General features: G+C 37.9%; 3 protein-coding genes and 1 long non-coding RNA gene across 4 annotated transcripts; 1 reads left to right on the top strand and 3 right to left on the bottom strand.

Annotated features, from left to right (window-relative positions):
- The first annotated feature begins 52 nt into the window (after positions 1-52).
- LOC107274057 (sodium/potassium-transporting ATPase subunit beta-2) lies at positions 53-5,812 on the top strand. Its single transcript, XM_015752798.2, has 7 exons — positions 53-511; positions 3,165-3,305; positions 3,543-3,659; positions 4,021-4,202; positions 4,287-4,388; positions 4,601-4,772; positions 4,844-5,812. Exons 1-7 carry the CDS (start codon positions 361-363, stop codon positions 4,954-4,956), a joined length of 978 nt encoding a protein of 325 aa, XP_015608284.1. The 5' UTR covers positions 53-360; the 3' UTR covers positions 4,957-5,812.
- LOC107274063 (sodium/potassium-transporting ATPase subunit beta-2) lies at positions 5,595-13,509 on the bottom strand (the record flags this gene model as incomplete). The annotated part of the gene is given in 5 exon segments (XM_015752809.2): positions 5,595-7,236; positions 7,315-7,594; positions 7,665-7,846; positions 7,927-8,187; positions 10,501-13,509. Coding segments are annotated over 5 exon segments (975 nt in total). The 3' UTR covers positions 5,595-7,132.
- Positions 9,030-10,488, bottom strand: LOC112495390. Its single transcript, XR_003061859.1, has 2 exons — positions 9,604-10,488; positions 9,030-9,495 (listed from the first exon to the last, which is right to left on the bottom strand). It is a non-coding gene; the product is annotated as an uncharacterized LOC112495390 (long non-coding RNA).
- Positions 13,510-13,920: 411 nt separating the features above from the next.
- Positions 13,921-20,661, bottom strand: LOC107274068 (sodium/potassium-transporting ATPase subunit beta-2). The gene is made up of 5 exons (XM_015752820.2): positions 19,816-20,661; positions 17,635-17,895; positions 17,359-17,543; positions 16,997-17,276; positions 13,921-16,902 (listed from the first exon to the last, which is right to left on the bottom strand). The coding sequence occupies exons 1-5, from the start codon at positions 19,940-19,942 to the stop codon at positions 16,799-16,801; spliced, it is 957 nt and encodes a 318-aa protein (XP_015608306.1). The 5' UTR covers positions 19,943-20,661; the 3' UTR covers positions 13,921-16,798.

Raw genomic sequence — 20,661 nt, 5'->3', positions numbered from 1 at the left:
GTGGACTAAAAGTCGATCCAGCAGCGTATGTAGTTGTGTATATATATAGAACGACGTACTCAGAACGTGTGCCCTTTTCTACGATTTCCAACTCAGCGTGCGTATATAAGCGGTACAACACAGCCGATAGACCAGAATCCTGACGAGAGTGAAAGAGAGTAGCGAGCATTGCTCGCCGGTTAGGATATATGCTGGGAGTTCACGGAGTAAAAGTTAGAGTCGTTCCGATCGTCCGGTGAGTAAGTGGACAGAGCGCGGATAATCTGGAAGAAAAGTTTCACAAACAGAACAGAGCCTTGAAGAAGGGAAAGAAGCAAGAAGTATAGTGGTAAAGAAGAAGTTCACGTTGTATCATTCAGGATGAGTGTACCTGGGAAACAAGTTAAAAATGGTGTATATGAGTTTGATTACACACGGATACCAAAGTACAAGACACGCTGGGAATCTATACGGGATGAGATATATAATAAGGAAGAGGGAACAGTGCTAGGTAAAACCGGCAAGAAATGGGGTGAGTGTACTATTATTAGAGTTGCAAATTCGTAGATCGCTCTTCAAAATAAAAGGAATTTCCGCGCCTTTTTTTTTTGAATATCTAACGACATTATTTAACAAGCTTCTGTCTCTCTTTTGAAATAATTTCGAAGTCGCATGCAATTGAAATTTCAGACTAACTTACTCGAGAACATATTGGCTCAGACGACCTTGACCCTATAGTGAATAAGATATTTTTAGTCCCAGTGCATTCTCCTGGAGTCGTTAGTTAAAATTCTAGCGATGGGCTATCCTATTGCTCTTGTTCCCAATACTTTTCAATTAGTTTCTTCGTTTTGAAACTATGGTCAACGCATCGTGAGCTTATTGTGAGTTACGGTGGACAAACATTTTAATTATTTACGTACTAGATACGTTTCCTGTTGAAAATTTAAAACTGGAATATGATTCGCGTGAGACTGTCAGTTATCCAATTAAGCGTATCAGTCGAGTTGATAATATATTTTTGAGGAAGGTTAGTACTTAACTCAGCAATGCTTTTTATCTTTATAAATTGTATTGCTTGCTATTTCTTTTACCTAACTGCTACATGTAATTATGCAGTTTCTCTAATGTACCTTAAAAGTTTCAGTTTCATGATATATATCTGAGCGATATAAATTCCAGGTAGTATAACACACGATACCTTTAGCTAGGACACGGTTACCAGCTGCTCATTATGCACAATGAATACTGTACACAATGATAATGTATAGTACGCAACATAAGTTTTAATATTCAAAATAGGTATCCGTCTATCATACTTTTATGTGTATAATACCGTTACGTTTTTTTCCATGCTACCGAATTGTTTTCGGTATATTGAAATATTTTTAATATCTCATGGCCATGGCTACATACTTTACGTACTATACATAGATCGCCAGTGAGTTAACTACGAGAAGGCTTTGCGTTCTCAGTCTTTCCTTATTTTTATTTCTCTATTACTCTTCTTCAGCCTCCTTTTTATTTCTTTCCGATACTACCCGCGTTAAGAATAGATTAAAAATCGCAATGTTTAATTACTGAACAAAAAAAACTAAGAACATGCATTTAATTTTTAACGTTTTTTAACTTCTTTTTCATTGCTCTCAAAATTTGTTTAAACCAATTCACTTATTCTTGGACGTAGTCATCGAGTGCATCATAAGATACTGCATACATTGTTGCTAGTCAAGACAGTTGTCAAATTTTATATAACCCAGCGACAACGATAATAACGCCGTAATACTTACTGACAACAGCGTCTACGTTCGCTGTGGAATCTCTCTAACACTTTTTTTTCCCCGTCAAAAACCACAATCATTACCTCGATATGTATCTTCGCCTTGATGCCCCGTTTCTATTCTATAGAACTGCTCTACTGGATATGACTTTGACGCTATACATATATGTATATACTCATTAATTCCTGACTTCGCAATAGAGGATGTCTATATTTAAAGCGTAATAGCATGAAATCCCAAAGATCCAAGACTGATTTCGTAAGGTCGAATGATAAATGCATAAAACTTATTTAAAAAAGCTATACATATACTATATAACTTAAGAAACTGGATTAAATATCTGTCTATTGTATAATTTCATCAGTAGTAATCAGACTGGAATAGATCGACCTTGCTAATAAATGAAATATTTTTATTCGGAATTAGAATGTCCGTACAAAAAGTCAGATTCTTCCATTTTGTCGTATATTGTACATTTTTTTAATCAGTAAAGTAAATCTGTCATACTGTCAATGAAAATGATATTGTTTTATTGATCATTTTTATTATAAAATTCTACTCAATTCGAATTTCAAACTAAACTAATTCCGACTAACTCCATAGTTAACCAAGATCCGAGTTTAAAAAAGAAATATTGCCTATATACGTTACGTTAATGAAATAAATAGAGACAATTTAAAAAAGAGACTTACTGCTTAATTTCACGTGACGCGTTCGAATTAGTGCTAAGAGAATTTTTCATGAATAATATGAACATAGTTCAAGCAGTGAAGCAATATTTGTACGACTCGTTACTACCAGCTTTATGGTACGCTTATAGAAATTATCACTAGATTTTATTGAATGATCCGACTGTTGTCAGCCGATAGAGAATATTTATGCTGATGCAATCGTCTCGAAGTTTAGTACGATAATGAAGACATCAAGAAAGCAGTGCTAATTCTAAGACATCCTACCAATAGAATTCAATGCGAAAGAATTTTCAGTATATTAACACGACTTAGACACGCACCAGATTGCAGATAAAATATTTAAAAAATTCTTTAACCTGTATATCGTCTGACAGAAAGTACACCTGTACAGGTTATGTATTTACGTGAATGCGTTGGACAAATAAATCGCCAGCTTCTCCTCTATATGGAGTTATATTTAGTTCTCTATTGGATATATGCCAGTTAATATGCCTCGAAAGACGAATTAAACATGCAAAATATTCGGTAACTTACCGACAACCGATATGCGTAGGAGTGAGGTTTTGAAATTACGAAATCCAACCGCTCTTCCACGACGTACGGATTTGGAATAGCGCGATGGATTCCTGAAAGTAGAAAAAACTAAAAAAAGAAAAACGAGCAAGACTTATGCCCGCAGATAAAAATAAACTGTTACATTTTCTTATTTTAGGAATCACCGGTTTGTTTTACTTATTCTTCTTCAGCGGGCTAGCAATATTATTCGCCATATGTATGAAGGGTCTACTAGCAACCTTGGACGATCATAGACCAAAATGGATACTGGAAAGCAGTTTGATTACTACCAATCCGGGTGAGTAAAGTTTTTCATTATATTATTCGTATGTTATAGGCAGTATACTGGCTCATACTAGTTTTCTTAAAGTCATGTGTCATTGTGGGCAATTAACCAAGAGGCCGACACGCGATCATCTGGGTTCATCGAGCTTAACTAATTCAATGAAATTTATCGTTGACTCGTGAACTTATGAACTTTAGTTCAATCGAAAAGCCTCTATATATCTTTCTATTGCTTTATTATCTTTCACAGGACTTGGATTCAGACCTATATCAGATAATACTGACGAGAGATCGTTAATCTGGTATAGTGCATCAAATGCCACACAAGTACGTTCATGGACCGCAAGACTTGATAAGTTCCTGGAGAGTAAGTACCGAGAATTATGATTCATATTAATAAAGTTTATTATGTGTTTGAAAGTAATGCGATTTAAATGAAGTGTCTAAGAAAGTATATGCAAGTGAACCAAGGTTAATGATTGGCATGATTACTGGTAAAGAAAATAACATAGCTATCCTGATGCAAATTTGCCATTGAATAATCTTAGTTGGTATCAGTAGTGGTTATCAATAGGGATATTGATTGGTACCTAGTGGCATGTTATCACATCAATATGGACGCGATCGACGATAGGGGCTTGCTCAATGATACATTAGCTGATTTTTATGATACAATTGCTCAATGATAGCTTGGTAATCGTAGTAAAGCTAATTATTTAAATTTTCAGGATATTTAAATTCGTCTTACCTGCCTACGAGCGGGAGGAACCAGCAGATTTGCAGTTATGATCAACCTATCAAACCTGGAAACGTCTGTGCGGTTGATGTTAGCGATTGGGGTCCTTGCTCACCTCAGGAAGGATACGGTTTCAACAATTCGGCACCCTGTGTCTTTATCAAATTGAACAGAGTGATTATCCTAAGCCATTTGTCCTGTGTTGGTACGCAGTAGAGGCCTAAAAATAAAGATGAAAATGAAAAAATTGATTTACAGATTTTTGGATGGATACCAGAATACTACAATGACACTCAAGATCTGCCCAAAGATATGCCAGCCAGTTTAATTAGTCATATAAAAGCTGTGAAAACTAGTGAGGTTGGTTGAACATTTTAAATTTGTATAGTTCAAGTTTGAATCATGCAAGATAGAAAGCAGACTGATTATCAGATCAGTTGATGTTTGTATTTTGATTATTTGATAGGGTCGCCATAGAAATTTTTAGTCACGATAAAAATGATTAAATCCTAAAATTAATCTAAAGGGAGAGATTGATGCATTAATAAGAAAATAATTTCTTTTCTCGGCAGTTGAACACAGTCTGGGTCTCTTGTTCTGGAGAGGATCCTGCAGACAATGAGATTATTGGAGAATTGGATTATTATCCAAAGAATCAAGGCTTTCCTGGATACTATTATCCCTATGAGAATACACCAGGATACCTTAGTCCTCTAGTTGCCGTTCATTTTCTACGTCCTAAGAGTGAGCTTCTACTTGTCTTTTCTTATTTGGCACATGATAAGCTTCGTATATCTAATTATTAATTCTTGCAGGGAATCAAATAATTAATGTGGAATGTCGCGCCTGGGCACGTAATATCATCTATAGTACAACGAAATTGGAGAAGAAAGGTGCTGTCCATTTTGAATTGATGATCGACGATTAACCAATCGGTTATACATATATACTTATCGATATTGATACTCAGAGGGAACAGCCAATATCCTCACAACGTGGTATCAGTTTACTATAGACTAGTAGTAGCATTCAAGTGGCAAGGACAAGTACTAGTAATTTAATATCCCGTATTATCAGCGGCGAGTGACAAAGAAATGAAAACAAACTCGCCATCGCTAGCCTTAGAAATAAATATCTAGTGGAAAGCGAATATTCGCAAGGATTAGAAATATCGCGATGGTATTTTACTTAAATGTTTACACGGATACGAAGGATCGTAATGTGTTAACATTAAGATAGTTTATATCGACCTAAGTAATTCAACGAATAATTACTGCCTTTTCATATTAGGTCAAAAGCTTTTTGAATTTGTCTACTATATGGTATCAGATATGTCTATAGATATCTTTTTTCATCTTTTTTTTTTAAATTCATTACGCACAATCCTGCCCAGTACTTACTGACTGTATTTATAACCCTCTATAATGTAAAATGGTGTTATCAGCCCATAATTATAAGTAATTGGATCAACTATGTTAAATTATATGTGACAATAATGAGGCGAAGAATAGTTAAATCCATTTCGCTATATTAAAATATTTGTAAATGTTGTATCACTGAATGACGTTTTACACAAAGATTATTTTATTCAACTTATACTTCGTCAAAATACAAGTTTACGCATTTGAAGCTGAACAGAGATTCGTTTACAGTCTAGCTAGAGGAAAAACATATACCCCCAGTATACAGTGAATACTAAAATGTAATACTAGTATCGCGTCGAGAGTGCAGTCACGATACTCGTGATGAGGTGTCGTAGGACAATACAGACAGGATAAAAATGATTAAATTTGTTTTCATTTCTATTATCCTTAGTCTCATTCACTTCATAGATTATTGAACCAGAAGTCACGCGACTCAAAGCTCATCACATTCAAACAATATTCCGGTAGAGATTGTCTACAGAATTGATTCGTATTTATATCTTGATTCAAAAGCTTCTATCATCTATGGTTTATAAAGCTACATTTTAAATATCTAAATGCAGCTTGGATCTGCTGACTCGAATTATTTTTTGTTTTTCTTTTTCAATGAGAATATTAAGGCTTCGCACGATAGGATACAATAGAACACGTCATATATAAATATATATTACACCATAGCCATTTTGAATAAGAACTGTACGTATGTTAATTCATCGATTCAAAAGTACAGAAATCATTGATGGAATAATCACGTCCGTCCATTGCGCAAAGATGATCACGCATTATCGTTTAACCTATTTAATGTATTTCTAAGCGATTATAAGAATGGCTCCGTTGCATTTTTACTTGCAACTGATGTAGAAGGTAACGCAGTAGACATCAGCCTTTTCTTTACAAGGCAATCGGCGATATTTTTGTATTAAAGTAATTTTTATATAAAAATTGTATACACTTTGTTGTATGTGTATATTAAATGAGAGAGAATCGTATTAGAAGGTAATAAAAAGTGCAAGCACGCAACAGCCTGCTGTGTACTAATATTCCATTGGTCCTTACATATGGTACGTGAATGACACTAAGGGGTCATTGAACTTAATCAAGAAAAAAAAAAGATTCGTTACACGTGCCAAATAAATGTGAAGAAGTAAGACACGTTCAATGTATTGGCAAACAGATCTCTCTTGGTTCGCACGTTTAATAGGAATGATTTTGTTTTTCTCCAATTGATGATATGTAATGCGTATATCATCAGGAATAAATTATGTAATACAAAATATAATTAAAAACATTAAACGCGAAAATCGCATCGAGGAAAAAACCTTTCAAATATCCGATTTTCGTATGTTTTCGCCACAAAGAAAAGTTATGAGTAAAATGATAAATCTAAGATACTTCAAGATCAAAGTTCCAGGAGATTCTGTAGAATCATCTATATTCTAGTCTTCCGGGCCAGATTGTCGAACAATCCATTTGCCACGGAGGCACGTCGTTGTTCTCATAAGACGGCTCTTTTGTACTTGATCGAATCAGTACAATAAAATCTCATTCTTGAGAATATGGTTTGGACTTTTCGGAAAGCATTGCATTTTTCGCGATTCACGAAAACGTAAGGTCCCTTTTATCCCTAGTGTGATATTTTTTTAGACTCATTATGAAGAGTCTTGTTGTTTGGTGTTACGTTTAATCTATCAAGAGTTCGAAGTGTACGGCACCCAATTTGTCGTTACGGCTGTGGTGGATGTTGCGTGCCCACGCTTTGCATTCAACGTTTATTAGGATTCCACCTGAAAGTCGATTGTATAAATGATAAATCTGTAGCTGTCGATAGGTATCCAAAGATATGTGATAAGATTGGTACTCACTGCGTGGTCTCTCAAAATGTACAGCTACTAAAGGACTCAAATAACCTTCAGAGTTTTCATAAGGATAGAAGTAACCTGGAAAACCTCGACGTGGTAGGATATGTACTGGACCGATGTTCTCTTGGTCAGCAGGATTTTCACCTTCGCAGGATACCCAAATAGTGTTCAGTTGACGGGGATCACTGATCTTTAGTGAATGTATATACTCCTTGAGCTCACGTGGCATTTTTTGTGGCAGCGTTTCTGTGTCATTATAAAATTCTGGTACCCAGCCATATATCTGTAATCAATTTGAATGATGAGAAATAATAAGTTGAAGGTGCGAAGGAGAGAATTATTCTTATACTTACTTTGTTAAGCTTGAGGAAGATGCAAGGAGCTGACTTGTGATAATTGAAACTATTCTCAACAATACAAGGATCCCAGTTTTTTACGTCAATGTCACAGACCTGACCACTAGCTGGTAACTGGTTGTAATCACAATTATGAATATTGGCACCTCTACCAGGAGTCAGACCAGGTTTTATGTATACTGAAGAATCAGATTTATTATTTGTAATATATTTACACAAGCACATAGAAGGTAACAAAATACACTATTCTTTGTCATACCTTCAAGGAATTTTTCAAGAGATTCTACCCAGTGTTTAAAGTTCTCTCGTTGGCTACCCTTGTACCATATTAACGTACTCTCAACATTTGCAGATGGTGGCATAGGCCTGAAACCAAGACCAGGATTTGTGCCAATGATGGATCTCTCCAGCTGCCATGTTGGCTTCCTTGGGTCCAAAGTTTGGAAGAAGCCCCAAAAACAAATGGCCACCAAAGCAGCAAGGACTCCATAGAATATTAAGTAGAACAGTCCAATCTTTCCTGAAAATCGGATTGAAAGGAAACCGTGAAGACATTGAACATTATGGAAGCGTGGATGCCGCTGGTTAATTATATTAATCGACGCTCCAATTTGAGGGAATATCAAAATCGCCTAGTCAACCAGAGCAATTCAATTACACGTTGATTCAATTCGTCGCAAGGCCGTTTCGCCTATTGCTTCTCCAGAAGTCGTTTCATTGGTCAGTTAGTCAGCGCTGCTGTACCCAGTGCAACGAGATAAATCTCAAGAGTAGGAGGATATATTATATATGAAAGGACGTTCCTGCGATAATAATGCAGATACACTTTGCTCTTTAAAACCTCATAGACGTAATTTCCCAATCTAATGTCAGCAAGAAGTTCATGACTTCATAAAACATATAGGCACATGCCCATGAATACAGTTCATTTTGCTCTCCCGATCGAGTCTCTGAATGGTCCTACACGCCAGTGGCTAGATAAAAGCTGTACGGTCGCGTGGGTGTACCCTTCGGAATGGCCCTAGGTTACGTAATGCTATAATGCTTCCATTTATCGCCAATTGACCTCGTTGTACACGTTTGCACCAAGGGAAGTTCAACAATTGCCATTCAACAGAGCTACTGTATATGTAGATACCTCGAAGTCAGTTGTAACGTGCTTCCGCCTTTTCTATTTTGTTTTTATAATGCCTACAAAGCACACAACCGATAATCTTGCAGAATTCAGCAATTGGATTATGAGAAGCCGGAGAACAAAATATGAACAGTAAATGTCATTGTCCTTGGTACAAGAAGAAGTAAACAAGGAGCAGGTGAGACAAGAAAAAAAAAAACAAATAAAATGGACACGCTCATCAGGGATGCTGTAAAATCATTTACTTCACAAGAACGTGGAGTTTGACGTATTTCAAATGTTTTGACAGGCAATACAGATTGCGAATAGCTACAAGTCCATTGGGGGGCTTCTCAGCTAATTACACGAGAAGACATAAGCTCGCAATTATACTGTCTCCCCAGTGACATTGCAGGTCTTCGTATGAAGTTACAGAATTAGATATAAAGTTTATCGAAGTTCCATAGGATAAGGCTGGTTACGTAAATACATTTTCGCTTAGATTTTATGCGTGGTATATATTCTTTGGTATTTCTCATATTCATATTTTTTCACTTCGCCATTACGTATATTTCTCAATCAAATGACTCCCACTTATACCCAGTAATACGAGTATTGTCATATCCCTGTTTACTTCTATGTAATTAATGAAGATAATGCCTGCAGTGCTCGCAATGAATTTCGGAACGTTACCTATAGTTATAACAAATTCCCCTGATACAGTGCAAAGATAATTTCAACAAATTAAATACGTTGTTGTCTCATACGTTTTATGAATTCATGGGCGGCCACACCCACCAATATTATAAAGTAAATTCCTACCTCTTGTCTAATTTATACTCTACTGTATCGTACTACGTACACAGTAGACAGAGAAAGCGAAAGTATCTTCCTGTCGATCCTAAACGGTTCTTATTTCGTCCTTCTCTTTCTTACAGAAATGTTGGTATAGTCGCCTCAAGTTAACTTCCACTCTACAGTACCTTACTCGCTTCTGACTAGTAACAATTTCACTCTTTGCTGTTGTTAATTGCGTGACCGCGTGCCACCAGCGCATAACTATGGAATGTACCATACTCGTCCAATGGCAGAAGGTCTTGATATTATCGAGAATTCCATTATTTTGAATCGCAACAGAAAGTCGATAATGCCGTGGTCTTTCTGGAGAACGCCGAGTAAATATTGTCGGTAAAATAGTTTGTGTCAGAGAGCCAGGTATTTGGGGACAACGGAATATTGATAACAGTTCATGGAAATTTGTACCGACTCCATTATAGAGCAACCACTATAAGCAAAGCCCAATAACGATAGAACCGACTATGTGTTTATATTGGACGTAAACATTGAGGATGTTTTCTTATGGGGTTTGCCATATACGACCTACCTTCCTGCTATGGTGTAGGGTCAACCTTCATTCGCTGGAGTGTGTCAAATATTTGTTAAGCTCAGAAAGTTCTTGGCGAGGGAAGTAATTAGTATTAATGCTACACGTGAATGGAATCCATGACAGAAACAACGTATACACTTAGAAAAATGTATTATTTTCAGTAAGAACAGGTACATACAACGAGTCAAAGTACCGTTACGGTTGGCAAACTCCATGAAAATAAAATTAACGGTAGGTCGATAAAGGGGATTCAGGGCGGTGTTCACAGAGTTCATTCAAGTTTGTAATTCTTTTTTGTGTTTTTACTATTACTAATTGTTTTGGTGGCTTACCCCAACTGCTAGCTGTCCTGCCCATGAATGCGCCAGTTTGACGATTATAGATGAACGTCCTGATGGATTGCATCACTGACATGCTGGGCGGTTTCTCGTAAGGATTCATGGACTCCGCGGCCACGAATTTCGAGTCTTTAACCGTCATGATTGGGCCTTATGTCGATGGACTCTTTAGTTGGGACCAACAGTGGACGATGAGGAGACAGAAAGTGTAGAAAGAGAAAGGGAGAGTAAGAGAGAAAAGAATGAAGCGACAGGAAGAGAACGAGGAGGATAATTAAACAGGCCCAATATTATAAGAGACACTTAACACTCGACTCGTATTCAACTCCACTGCCAACTCGCAACTGTTACAAGGAATAACAACGACGCTTAGATCACTTCGACGCCACCAGGTTGACTGAGGAGGCGTCATTCGGGCCCCACTTAGTCCTCTCTTTATTCTCCCACCATCATTCCTGCTTCACTACTCTTCTGTGCTTCTATATTTTACTTACCTATACACTATACCACTCCTTTCTCGTTCCCTTTTACTCCCTTTTATACACTATACTGGTTCTCTTTGTTTCTCTATACACGTTTCTACCTATAGCATACACTATGGTACTCTTGCACTCACTATAGAACCTATTGGATTGACCCTACTATAGTTCATTTTAGCTTTATTCTACCTATGGTGGTTGCATATACTGCACGTAACTCTCTCTCCCTCTATAGATATTCTAGTAAATGATTTAGTGAGAATGTTGAAAGTTGAGGCAGGATTGAATTAAATATATTATTTCATAAGACAAACATCTGACATTGGATCAGTTTACAGCACAGACAGTGACTGAATGGTATACATAAAATCTATGTAGATAATAGAAAAAATGTGAATCAATGTTATGTAAAAGAAGGTGATTGCGGTTCTCAAATCACTTGAGAAGATTGTATGACAGTAAACAGGTATTTTTTTATTTTTGTTATATTAGTCAAGTATCAGTGAGACCACTTGTGTAATTATAACAAACGTACAACTATAGAAGTACGTTGATCAGAGAAGTAAGAAAAAAACTCGTAGGGCCTCAGATTAATTCCCATGAACCATAGACGATACGTCCTGTAACCGCCGGTTCGAGTGTGGGCGAACTCAGTAAATCCGGCCCAAAGCAGCTTCCATGGAAGTTTCCTCTGGCGAACCGAGACACATCCTCAATTAGAATTTGAGCGAGCCATCCTGGCAGTCATGACGGAAATACCAATCGTTAGGAGCTCTTGAAGAAGTGTTACGTATACGTTGGTCATCCGAGACTGGAATAAGGTACTCCGTTACATATTAAAAGCTCAACAAGAACCAGCGAAGTCCGGTCGTTTTCTTGTGAGAGATACTAAATGTACATTTCCCTCCATTATTAAACTTGGTACCTGTTACTGATCAAGTTCATAAAATGTCCGCTTGCACGACATGGCGCATCCACGGAGCTCGCCGGATAAGTCGATAAATTAGGGGCTAAGGTCATACAGTATGACCTTAAGTTACGCCATCTGTCGCGAGAATGACGGCGATTGTCCTATTCGATGCGTGCAAGCTTCGTGAATTCGTCGGGGCACAATGTGACTCACACACGATGCTAAACTGAATTGACCACATCCTGTCAGTCGTGCCGTCATATCGTATTAATGTCATTGCCGTGTTAGTGTCGGAGTGATAAGGGAGGTTAGGGAGGAATGGCGTCAAGAAGACGGTACAGTACACCATAGTGTCTCTTTAAGGTTAACCATTGTCATTATGATTTACACACTCTCAGGACCAGCTGTTTTTCATTGATCTTTTCTGATTTATCAGACTCGTCTAAATCCTGGTACATATCCTTTGTATGCACTGTGACGCACATCGAATCTCATGCTTTTGATTTATTTGACATTTTTTCTGAAAAGCTTTGTCAAGACAGTGACAGAATAAATCCAGTGCTAACAATTGTAGACAAGCAGAGAGTACGAAACCGGTATTAACTTGTTTTTCGTACTTTATCTCCAAAGATTGAAACAGGTGGCGACAGTGGGATTAATGTAAAAGTGAATCCTTGATTAAACAGTGTCTTCATAAAGATGTCTGCGATGACGATCAGACATTTCTTATCTTTTGAGACATTGAGCAATTATTTTTCCCAATTTTTTCGTTTATTAGAGTTCATTTTCTTCTTTATTATTTCGAAGCGGTCATTGAAGACAGCATTATCAATGGTACTACCAATGCATTGCATTTAGCGTGGTATGCCATTGCATAGGCATGGTACTACCAATGCCTATCCATTTAGCGTGCCTACAAATACAACTGAGGACGCATATATCATGACAAAATAATGGACGACACCATTGTCACGAAATCCAAGGATATAGAAATAACTGACCTCCGCCGATCCTTTAACCACGATCGCATTATTATAGACAGTTTAGTTACGTGTTATTACGTCTCTTTAACACGTTACACAATCTCCGCACGAGGATGCACCTTAAAAAGTAATTTTCAATGGATGCCGTAGAAACTTCTCTTCGCTGCCATATTTCTTTTTGCCAAATACATCTTATCCATAAGTGTCTCCGTTCCTTGATACCTGGCTACATCCTTTATCAATGATAATCCAAGAATCCTTAATTCATTAGTATCCCAGAATCGTCCTGCCACTTCTGATTATTTTTAATATTCTTTCAGAGAACAGTCGTTTCTCATGTTTTTGAATTGTTTTACAACACCATTATACACGGTCTCGTGTTCCTTATGGGATCTTAAGGAAATTTCACATGTTCCATACGTTGCCATTTGTTTAAATAAACACGGCACGTGTTAACGATTAATGCTCTTTACAATTTCACTATATTTTTTTTCAATTTTATTTATTACTACGTGTTTCATTATTCGTTAACGACTTTAGGCTTATGCACTATAAATATTGTTATTGCATAATAGCACCGATCTATTAAAGATCGAAACTTTAATCGGTACAATAATAATAATAATAATAATGAAGTGTACGAAATTGTATATGCACTTTATACGGTGGATGGGATACGTATATCCCGATTATGATTATTTATACTCATATGTAATCCCATAACCTAACCAAACTTTTTTTTCCATGAATTACGTATCTTTCCTTAGGTACCATGTCATGTTTATCGTTAATTACAGGTGAAAATTGATTAGCGTGAGATTCGTACTTCATTGATTGATAGAATATATATATATATATATATATTCAGTGAGTATCGTTGAATTGTATTTTTATTATTGTTTATGGTGGATCGATTATGAATTCAGGAATGCAGATTAGGGTATATAAACTGTAAAAGGTGAAATTCAAGGTGCGATTTTTTCTCTTCAATAATAATGTAGATATTGAAAATAAAGCGTAGCCAAAAAATTCAAACCCGTGCTTGACTTCATACAGTGATATAATTGTATGTATAAATTTAAGAAATTTAACGTGGAATAATATTCGTAATAAAAGAAAATGGCAGTACTCATATGTAAACATCCTGTATAACTATATATCAAATATAATCATGTTCGCATGCACACAAAAATTAATAATAATTATTACTGCATATTGCCAATGATACGTGCAAACGTGTACAAAGATTAGTAGTATCATTTGAAATATTTAAAATTTACCATAAACCATGCGAGCAGTGGAAATGGCGTCGTGTTCAGCTTCTTTGAGTGGATCGCGAACGATAAATAATGAACGAGGAAAAATCGCCGTAGTTCCGTTTCCTGCATATCTTGAAGGATGGGCGATATACTTTTTTTTTTTCCTTAACGTCTCACTTAAATCATTTTATCCTGTCACTCTTTTGACTTCCGTGGTCTTACCCGTGAGTTTCCGTAAAGTTTTTATTTTCCGCGCAAAGCGTTAGACGCCATGGCGTCGCGGACATTAACATTAATTAATCATTAAACAATTAACCTTTATCATGCAGTAAATGTATCCGAAACATCTAGAGAGTAAAGGTGTATTAGCACAATCGATAATCTTTCCCGGGCGGTATAACGTAGTCCATGCTTTTTATTTTGAAATAAAATAGACCCGTCAAAAATGTGCATTCACGATCGGCAGTTGGATAGTTCGATGAGGGCGCCACCGCTGCACGATCAGTTGCACGGCTCGGACCCTGATTTCGCTTTAACAAAGATCGTCTGTTATTTTTGTCCATTCTCTCTCTTTCTTTTTTCCATCTTTTTTGTTCAATTTATTTATTTATTTATTCCTTCGCCCTACCATAATCATCCCTCCCGTCACACGAATATTTCACTTCGCTCCATATAACACCAGAACACTTTTCAACAACGTTAGTTAATAATCATTATAAATACAAAATCTGTAATCGATGATTATTAATCAGGACTTTGTAAGCTCCTAATTTTATATCCTTCTCGCACGTCATACTGTCCCTATTCTCAGATCTGTTTTATCTTAATGATTTCATACAATTTTTCTTTTATCATCCTTGTCACTTTACTGATTATAGACAATAACATTAATTGATACATTATACCGTGAACCTCCCTCACATTTTCACAGTATTCGCGTTAATACTGTTTTAATGAATTTTCGTTTTCATTAAAACTTAAAACGATGCCCATAACCTATAAACTCGACAAAATGATTAGCCTCTCCTACGGACTTAATTCGAGGTAACAATTAATAGCAAGGAAAAATTATTAATCAGCAGTGCTCATCCTTTTATCAACAAACCCCCAACAGGATCCTTTTGTACTATCGTCATGATCATTCCTCGTGTCAATTCAAATTTTTTTATTCATTTCATTTTTCCATCCTTTCAACAACCTTCACTTTCATTATCTTCACAACTTTCCGTTATCAGTGTGTTTCCGCACGATCGAGCATTCTCGTCTATTTTTTTCCCCTTATTATTATCATTATAATTATTATCATCGACGTCATTAATAACAATGACGACAGAATCTTACCGATAACGAGCATACTCGAACGTTCGATCAGCGACAGTATCTGTCTTGGGATCCAATGACGAGGCGGAGATTTTATGCCTAGGCGCTACCTTCCTCTTACATATTTTTTTTTTCAAATTTTTACCTCACTTTTTAATCCTGTTTCTTTCTTTTTTTTCCTCAGTGGCACATCGATCAAGCTTTTCGAAAGAACGTACCTAAGTATATCCTACTATCCGCTACTATCGTGTACTAGTGTACGGATACGCGCTATTTTAGTACAATACGTAAATACTTCTCACTAGTGTACGAATACGCGCTATTAAGTACAATAATATCGTAAATACTTTATAAAAGCATAAACATTGAGCAAGATAAATAAAAGTCATGACTCACTATTAAAATGATAATTAGTAATGCTCGCGACAGGAATTTATTCAGTAAGAGTTACGTAGGGCCAAGCTGACGCAGGTGAGGATTGGCATGGGCTCGTATGTATTTACCAAGTCATCAAGTACCAAGTACTCGGATTACTCGGTGTACTGGGTGAGCAATTGTTTTAGCGGAGGTCGATTATATCGATATTAAAATGAAGATAAAAAAAATATAATCATCAAAGTCAACAAAGCAGCCCTACGAGCTTTTACTGAATAAAGCGAATCACGTGTCGTTAAGCAGTGACTTTCGTTCGTCTTGTTGAATGACTGTGCTTTCGCTTTTTTTTTTCTTTTCTTCATTTTCAACCTCGTTTAATCGCGCAACGCTATACCTCATTCGATAACTAGTAAAGTATCTTAAGTAATGAACGATAACGAATTGTGAATAAGAGACTGAAAAATATATAAGAGGGTGTTCGTCGTGGACGACGGATATTCGACAACAACCATACTCCTCTATCAGACGACCAGTCCTCTGTCCCCGGTTTATGAAAAAAGAAGAAGAAAAAATAATAACAATAATTTAATAACGTCACCATTCATTTGTGCAGTATTCATATTTTCGAAATATTGTGCTGTCTCCGATAGAGTGACGTTTACATACTTTTTTTCCCTTTTCCTGTTGCAGTTACTTAGTAATTTTTTTTTTCCCTTAGGTTGTTCAACAAACGCGTAGGTTGTTGCTACTGGCACGACGAAGACGACAATACGATTGACGATGACGCTGATGACGATTGTAAGGAGAGTCAAAGAAAACTGAAGTATCGCGGACTTATTATGCTGGATTTATCGTCGTGGGGACAGAGGCTAAGTCGTTTAAGCAGTCTCTTAAGAAAGCTGTTCGAGAAGTGCTTTTTTTTTTTAGGCAGTTGGTAGTGGTCTTGCTAATATGGCAAGAACGAATTTAATCCACCATCAACTCAAAGTGCACGGAGCCACGCCTCTCGAATCTGTCGTGAATGATATTGTGCGCCCAGGCCTTGCATTCGATGTTGATCAGTACACCACCTGCGAAGAAGCAAACTCCGTTAGTAAGGTCGACGTGGATGGGGAATGGCGTCCTTATAAAAATTACTACTTGGCAGATATGGTGTAAGCTTACGTTTGGGGTTCTCGAAGAAAACGGCAACGAGGGGGCTAAGGTAGCCAGGGGTATTTTCGAATGGAAAGTAATAGCCAGGGAAGCCACGACGAGGTATGTATTGAATGGGACCGATGTTCTCTACGTCGGCTGGATTTTCACCCTCGCAAGATACCCAGACTGTGTTCAGAGCATATTTGTTCCTGGTCTTCTCATTCCTAATGTGACCCTTTAGGTCATCCGGCATGTCATTTGGGATCGACTCAGTGTCGTTGAAGGTCTGAGGTTTCCAGCCGTAGATCTGTACCGGAAGAAGATGCATTCAGAGGATTGAATATGCTGATGTATGTTGCTGTTCGGATCGTATATCGAGTCTAACTGACCTTGTTCAGCTTGAGGAAGATGCAGGGTGCCGATTTCTGATAGTTGTAACTATTTTTGCTAGTACAAGGTATCCAGTTGCTTATGTCCACGTCGCAGACCTTTCCAGGAGGTAGTTTCTCCATACCGTAATCGCAGGTTACCCTGTGCTCTCCGGCATTAGGGGTATTTCCAATCTTCTGGTAATCTGTCAATTAATTTTATGAACAATAGCACTGACGTACCTTATTACGTATTTCGTAATTGTAATTAATTATTAATTGTCAATTGCAACGAACCTGCCAAAAATTTATCCAGCTCCTTGGTCCAGTGACGGTAGTTACCTTCGTTGCTTGTCTTGTACCAGATCAGAGTACTCTCGACGTTACTCTCAGGTGGCATAGGTCTGAAACCTAATCCAGGATTGCTACCAATAAGTGACTGTTCCAGCTGCCATTTTGGTTCATTGTGTTTCAGGGTCTGGTAGAAGACGGCCAACATGGCGCCGAAGAAGCCGCTCAGTACAGCATAGAAGATGACATAGAATAGTAGAATCTTTGCTGTAAATCATAATAAATCCTTGTATGTTTTAAGTAATGCCGACATATAGTATACGTATATAATATGAAGTACAGTAAGGTTTGCTTTACCGACAACTGGTAAGGATTTCTACTTTACCACACGAGTCGAGAATATCAAGGAGTCTGCGCATGGGACGAAGGAGAGGACGCTCCGACAAAGGGTGGTTACTCCCTACTGCGAATATCGGCACGCACGAGACTCCCTGATCGATTTCTACATGGGCAGGACTGGTAGACAAGGGAAATACGGAATACCCCGTCTAGTCTGAATACCAAATAATTTCGTTGAAGCGAACTGAATACAATAGTAAGCCATCTTTTGATTTCTGTCCTCTTCTCTGCTACCTTCTGTGATAAAAATGTCTATTCTGCTTCAATGCATTCTAAGCAGTTTCATCGCGCATATGTATGTCTATGCAGTATCAAGAGGAACAGAAGAACAATTACGATATACGGTCTAATTGGCCTGAATTGCCATTGACTAACTGATGCGTCTTCATTGTGAGAATCGTGTTGACAACAAACACTTGAATTACTTGTCCCTGTAACACTGACGCACTAGCCGTCTTTGCTGGGTATCCGATTTTTATTAACTATAATAGAGGTCGTTCCTCAGATTGTTTGATTCATCTTAAACTCATCGTTACTGGCACAACTCTATAAGAAGGAAGCCAAAAAGAAAAGAAGAAAAAAAAGATGTTTAACTCTTTCTCGAGTAAAGCTGCAAGAAACATAGCTAATGAGATTGACTCGCCCAACGTCCTATTTGGTTCTATCTTCAGAATTTAATTAGAAACAACCATTAGCCGTGGCAGCAGCTCGTTACGCTTCTATATTTATTAAGGATACGCCTTCTTCAAAATTGCCAGTCGTCTTATCATGATATTATTAGAAAGATTCACCAAAAAACTGACATTATCTACATAAGATCGTGACAGTGAGAATTTCTGCAATGGAATATTTCTTATCCGCACGTGTTCTCGATTAACATGATTTTACTGACCTTTCGAGTGGCTTGCATTACCGGTTACGCACTACCGAGAATAATACAAAGTCTACCAGTGGCAATTGGAGCATTTTATCTTTTGGATTCATAGGTGAGATAGTAATAACAACTAAATATTAAATTGACATAGGGATCCTTTGTCGATGGTACTATGACCCCATCAGTAGGACAGTCTATCGATCCTAGTGGTTGAGACTCGCCACTGCACAAATATCCGCATTGTCATTACACAACTGACAGACGTATAAATATCCCTGGTTAAATTTCACTCTAGCTTCTCTCATTATCATAAGAAAGAATTAACTTCCTAGTCTTCTCTTCCCTTAATATTATTTCTTTAAAAGATATTCCTAACCCTATCTCTATTGGCAACGGGACCCTTGCGACCTACTTCGGAAATACCGCGGCGTATATGCAGTATAGGTAATTCGCGTAGATGGGGTCGATATCGAAAAGCTGCTATATAGAAATCGCCTTGGTGTTTCTGGTAGAAACCCAATGATTATATAACAGTAACCTCATAATACATCCAATACGATTACATTAACAAGTAAGAACATAGAGTCCGTGCCCTTTTATTGATTTTCGCCCCTGTTACAGAATTACCGCATCGGCAGTATACTTGGAAGAGACGACTGAGAAATATTCGTGTCCTTGCAGATATGAAACCAATTCAAATAGCCACAAAAATTCTCAGAGCTATTTGATATTCATAGAGTTCCTCTACTCTATCAGACATGAAATCTAGTCCAGTGAGTATTGCAATATTTTCAAGCAATGGCGACTGAAGCTAATGTTCTTTCAAGAGAGCTTCCGTCACTTCGCCATAGTAAGGTATGAGAGCTCCAAGTAATGTCGTATCAAATATATAATTATTAATTCTTATTGCTCACCCCAACTAGCTCCGGTACGTCCAAGAACCTGGCCAGTCTCGGAGTTCCAGAGGAAGATCCTGAAGCCTTCCCATTTTCCAAGCTTTTGCGGTCTGGTATAATACTGTTCCACCTTCTTGCCCTCCATGGCGATGCTGCTCCTGCTACTTCCTCCCTGTGACTATGGATCCTCGCTGGTTGCTGTCCTCGCGAGTCTTCACAGGATAATGAGAGAAGCTGCCGCCCAGAAGAGGAGCTCTGTGTGCCGGTGACGTTGGTAGAGACGGTGCCGTGTCCCCGATCGAACAGCTCCGCGGGCGAGGACGTAAAGAAGGAAGCCTCGTCCGTGTCTCTACTCCAGAGGTTCCGACTCCGGCGCTGCTCTCGGTGCTCTCGGGATGAATATTGACCGATCGACCACCCTGGAGACCCCGCTTGCCTTCCCTCCTCTACTCGCATATAATACTGACACAGGCGCACCACCGTGTACGCGATTCGCACTACTCACCGCACTTTCTGCACTGTCGATTCTCTGCGCAAGCTCCAGGGTTTCTTATGCTCTATATATATAACGCGACCCTGTGTCACCCTTCGATCGACCGCACTCTACTACCCTTCTTTCTCGCGCAACCCTCTTCCTCTTTACGCCCTATTCGCTGCTACACTCTCAACCTATCCCCTTGTCCTCGTCCTTAGATACTGATTCCACTAATGCTTACTTTTACTTGTCTCTTTCTACGGTTACCCTTACGAGTTTACGGTCTTCGTAACGTCTTAGGAACACTTTTTCACATTTCTTCTCTAAGACCACCAATTCCTTATACTCCTATAACGTTGTGCCTCCTGTGTGTCACTGGAGTGGAGGAA

Source organism: Cephus cinctus, unplaced genomic scaffold (assembly GCF_000341935.2).
Source record: "Cephus cinctus unplaced genomic scaffold, Ccin1 Ccin1_scaffold0093, whole genome shotgun sequence".
NCBI lineage: Eukaryota > Metazoa > Arthropoda > Insecta > Hymenoptera > Cephidae > Cephus > Cephus cinctus.
Note: the sequence above shows the minus strand (reverse complement) of the source record. Positions and strands in the feature narration are given on the sequence as shown.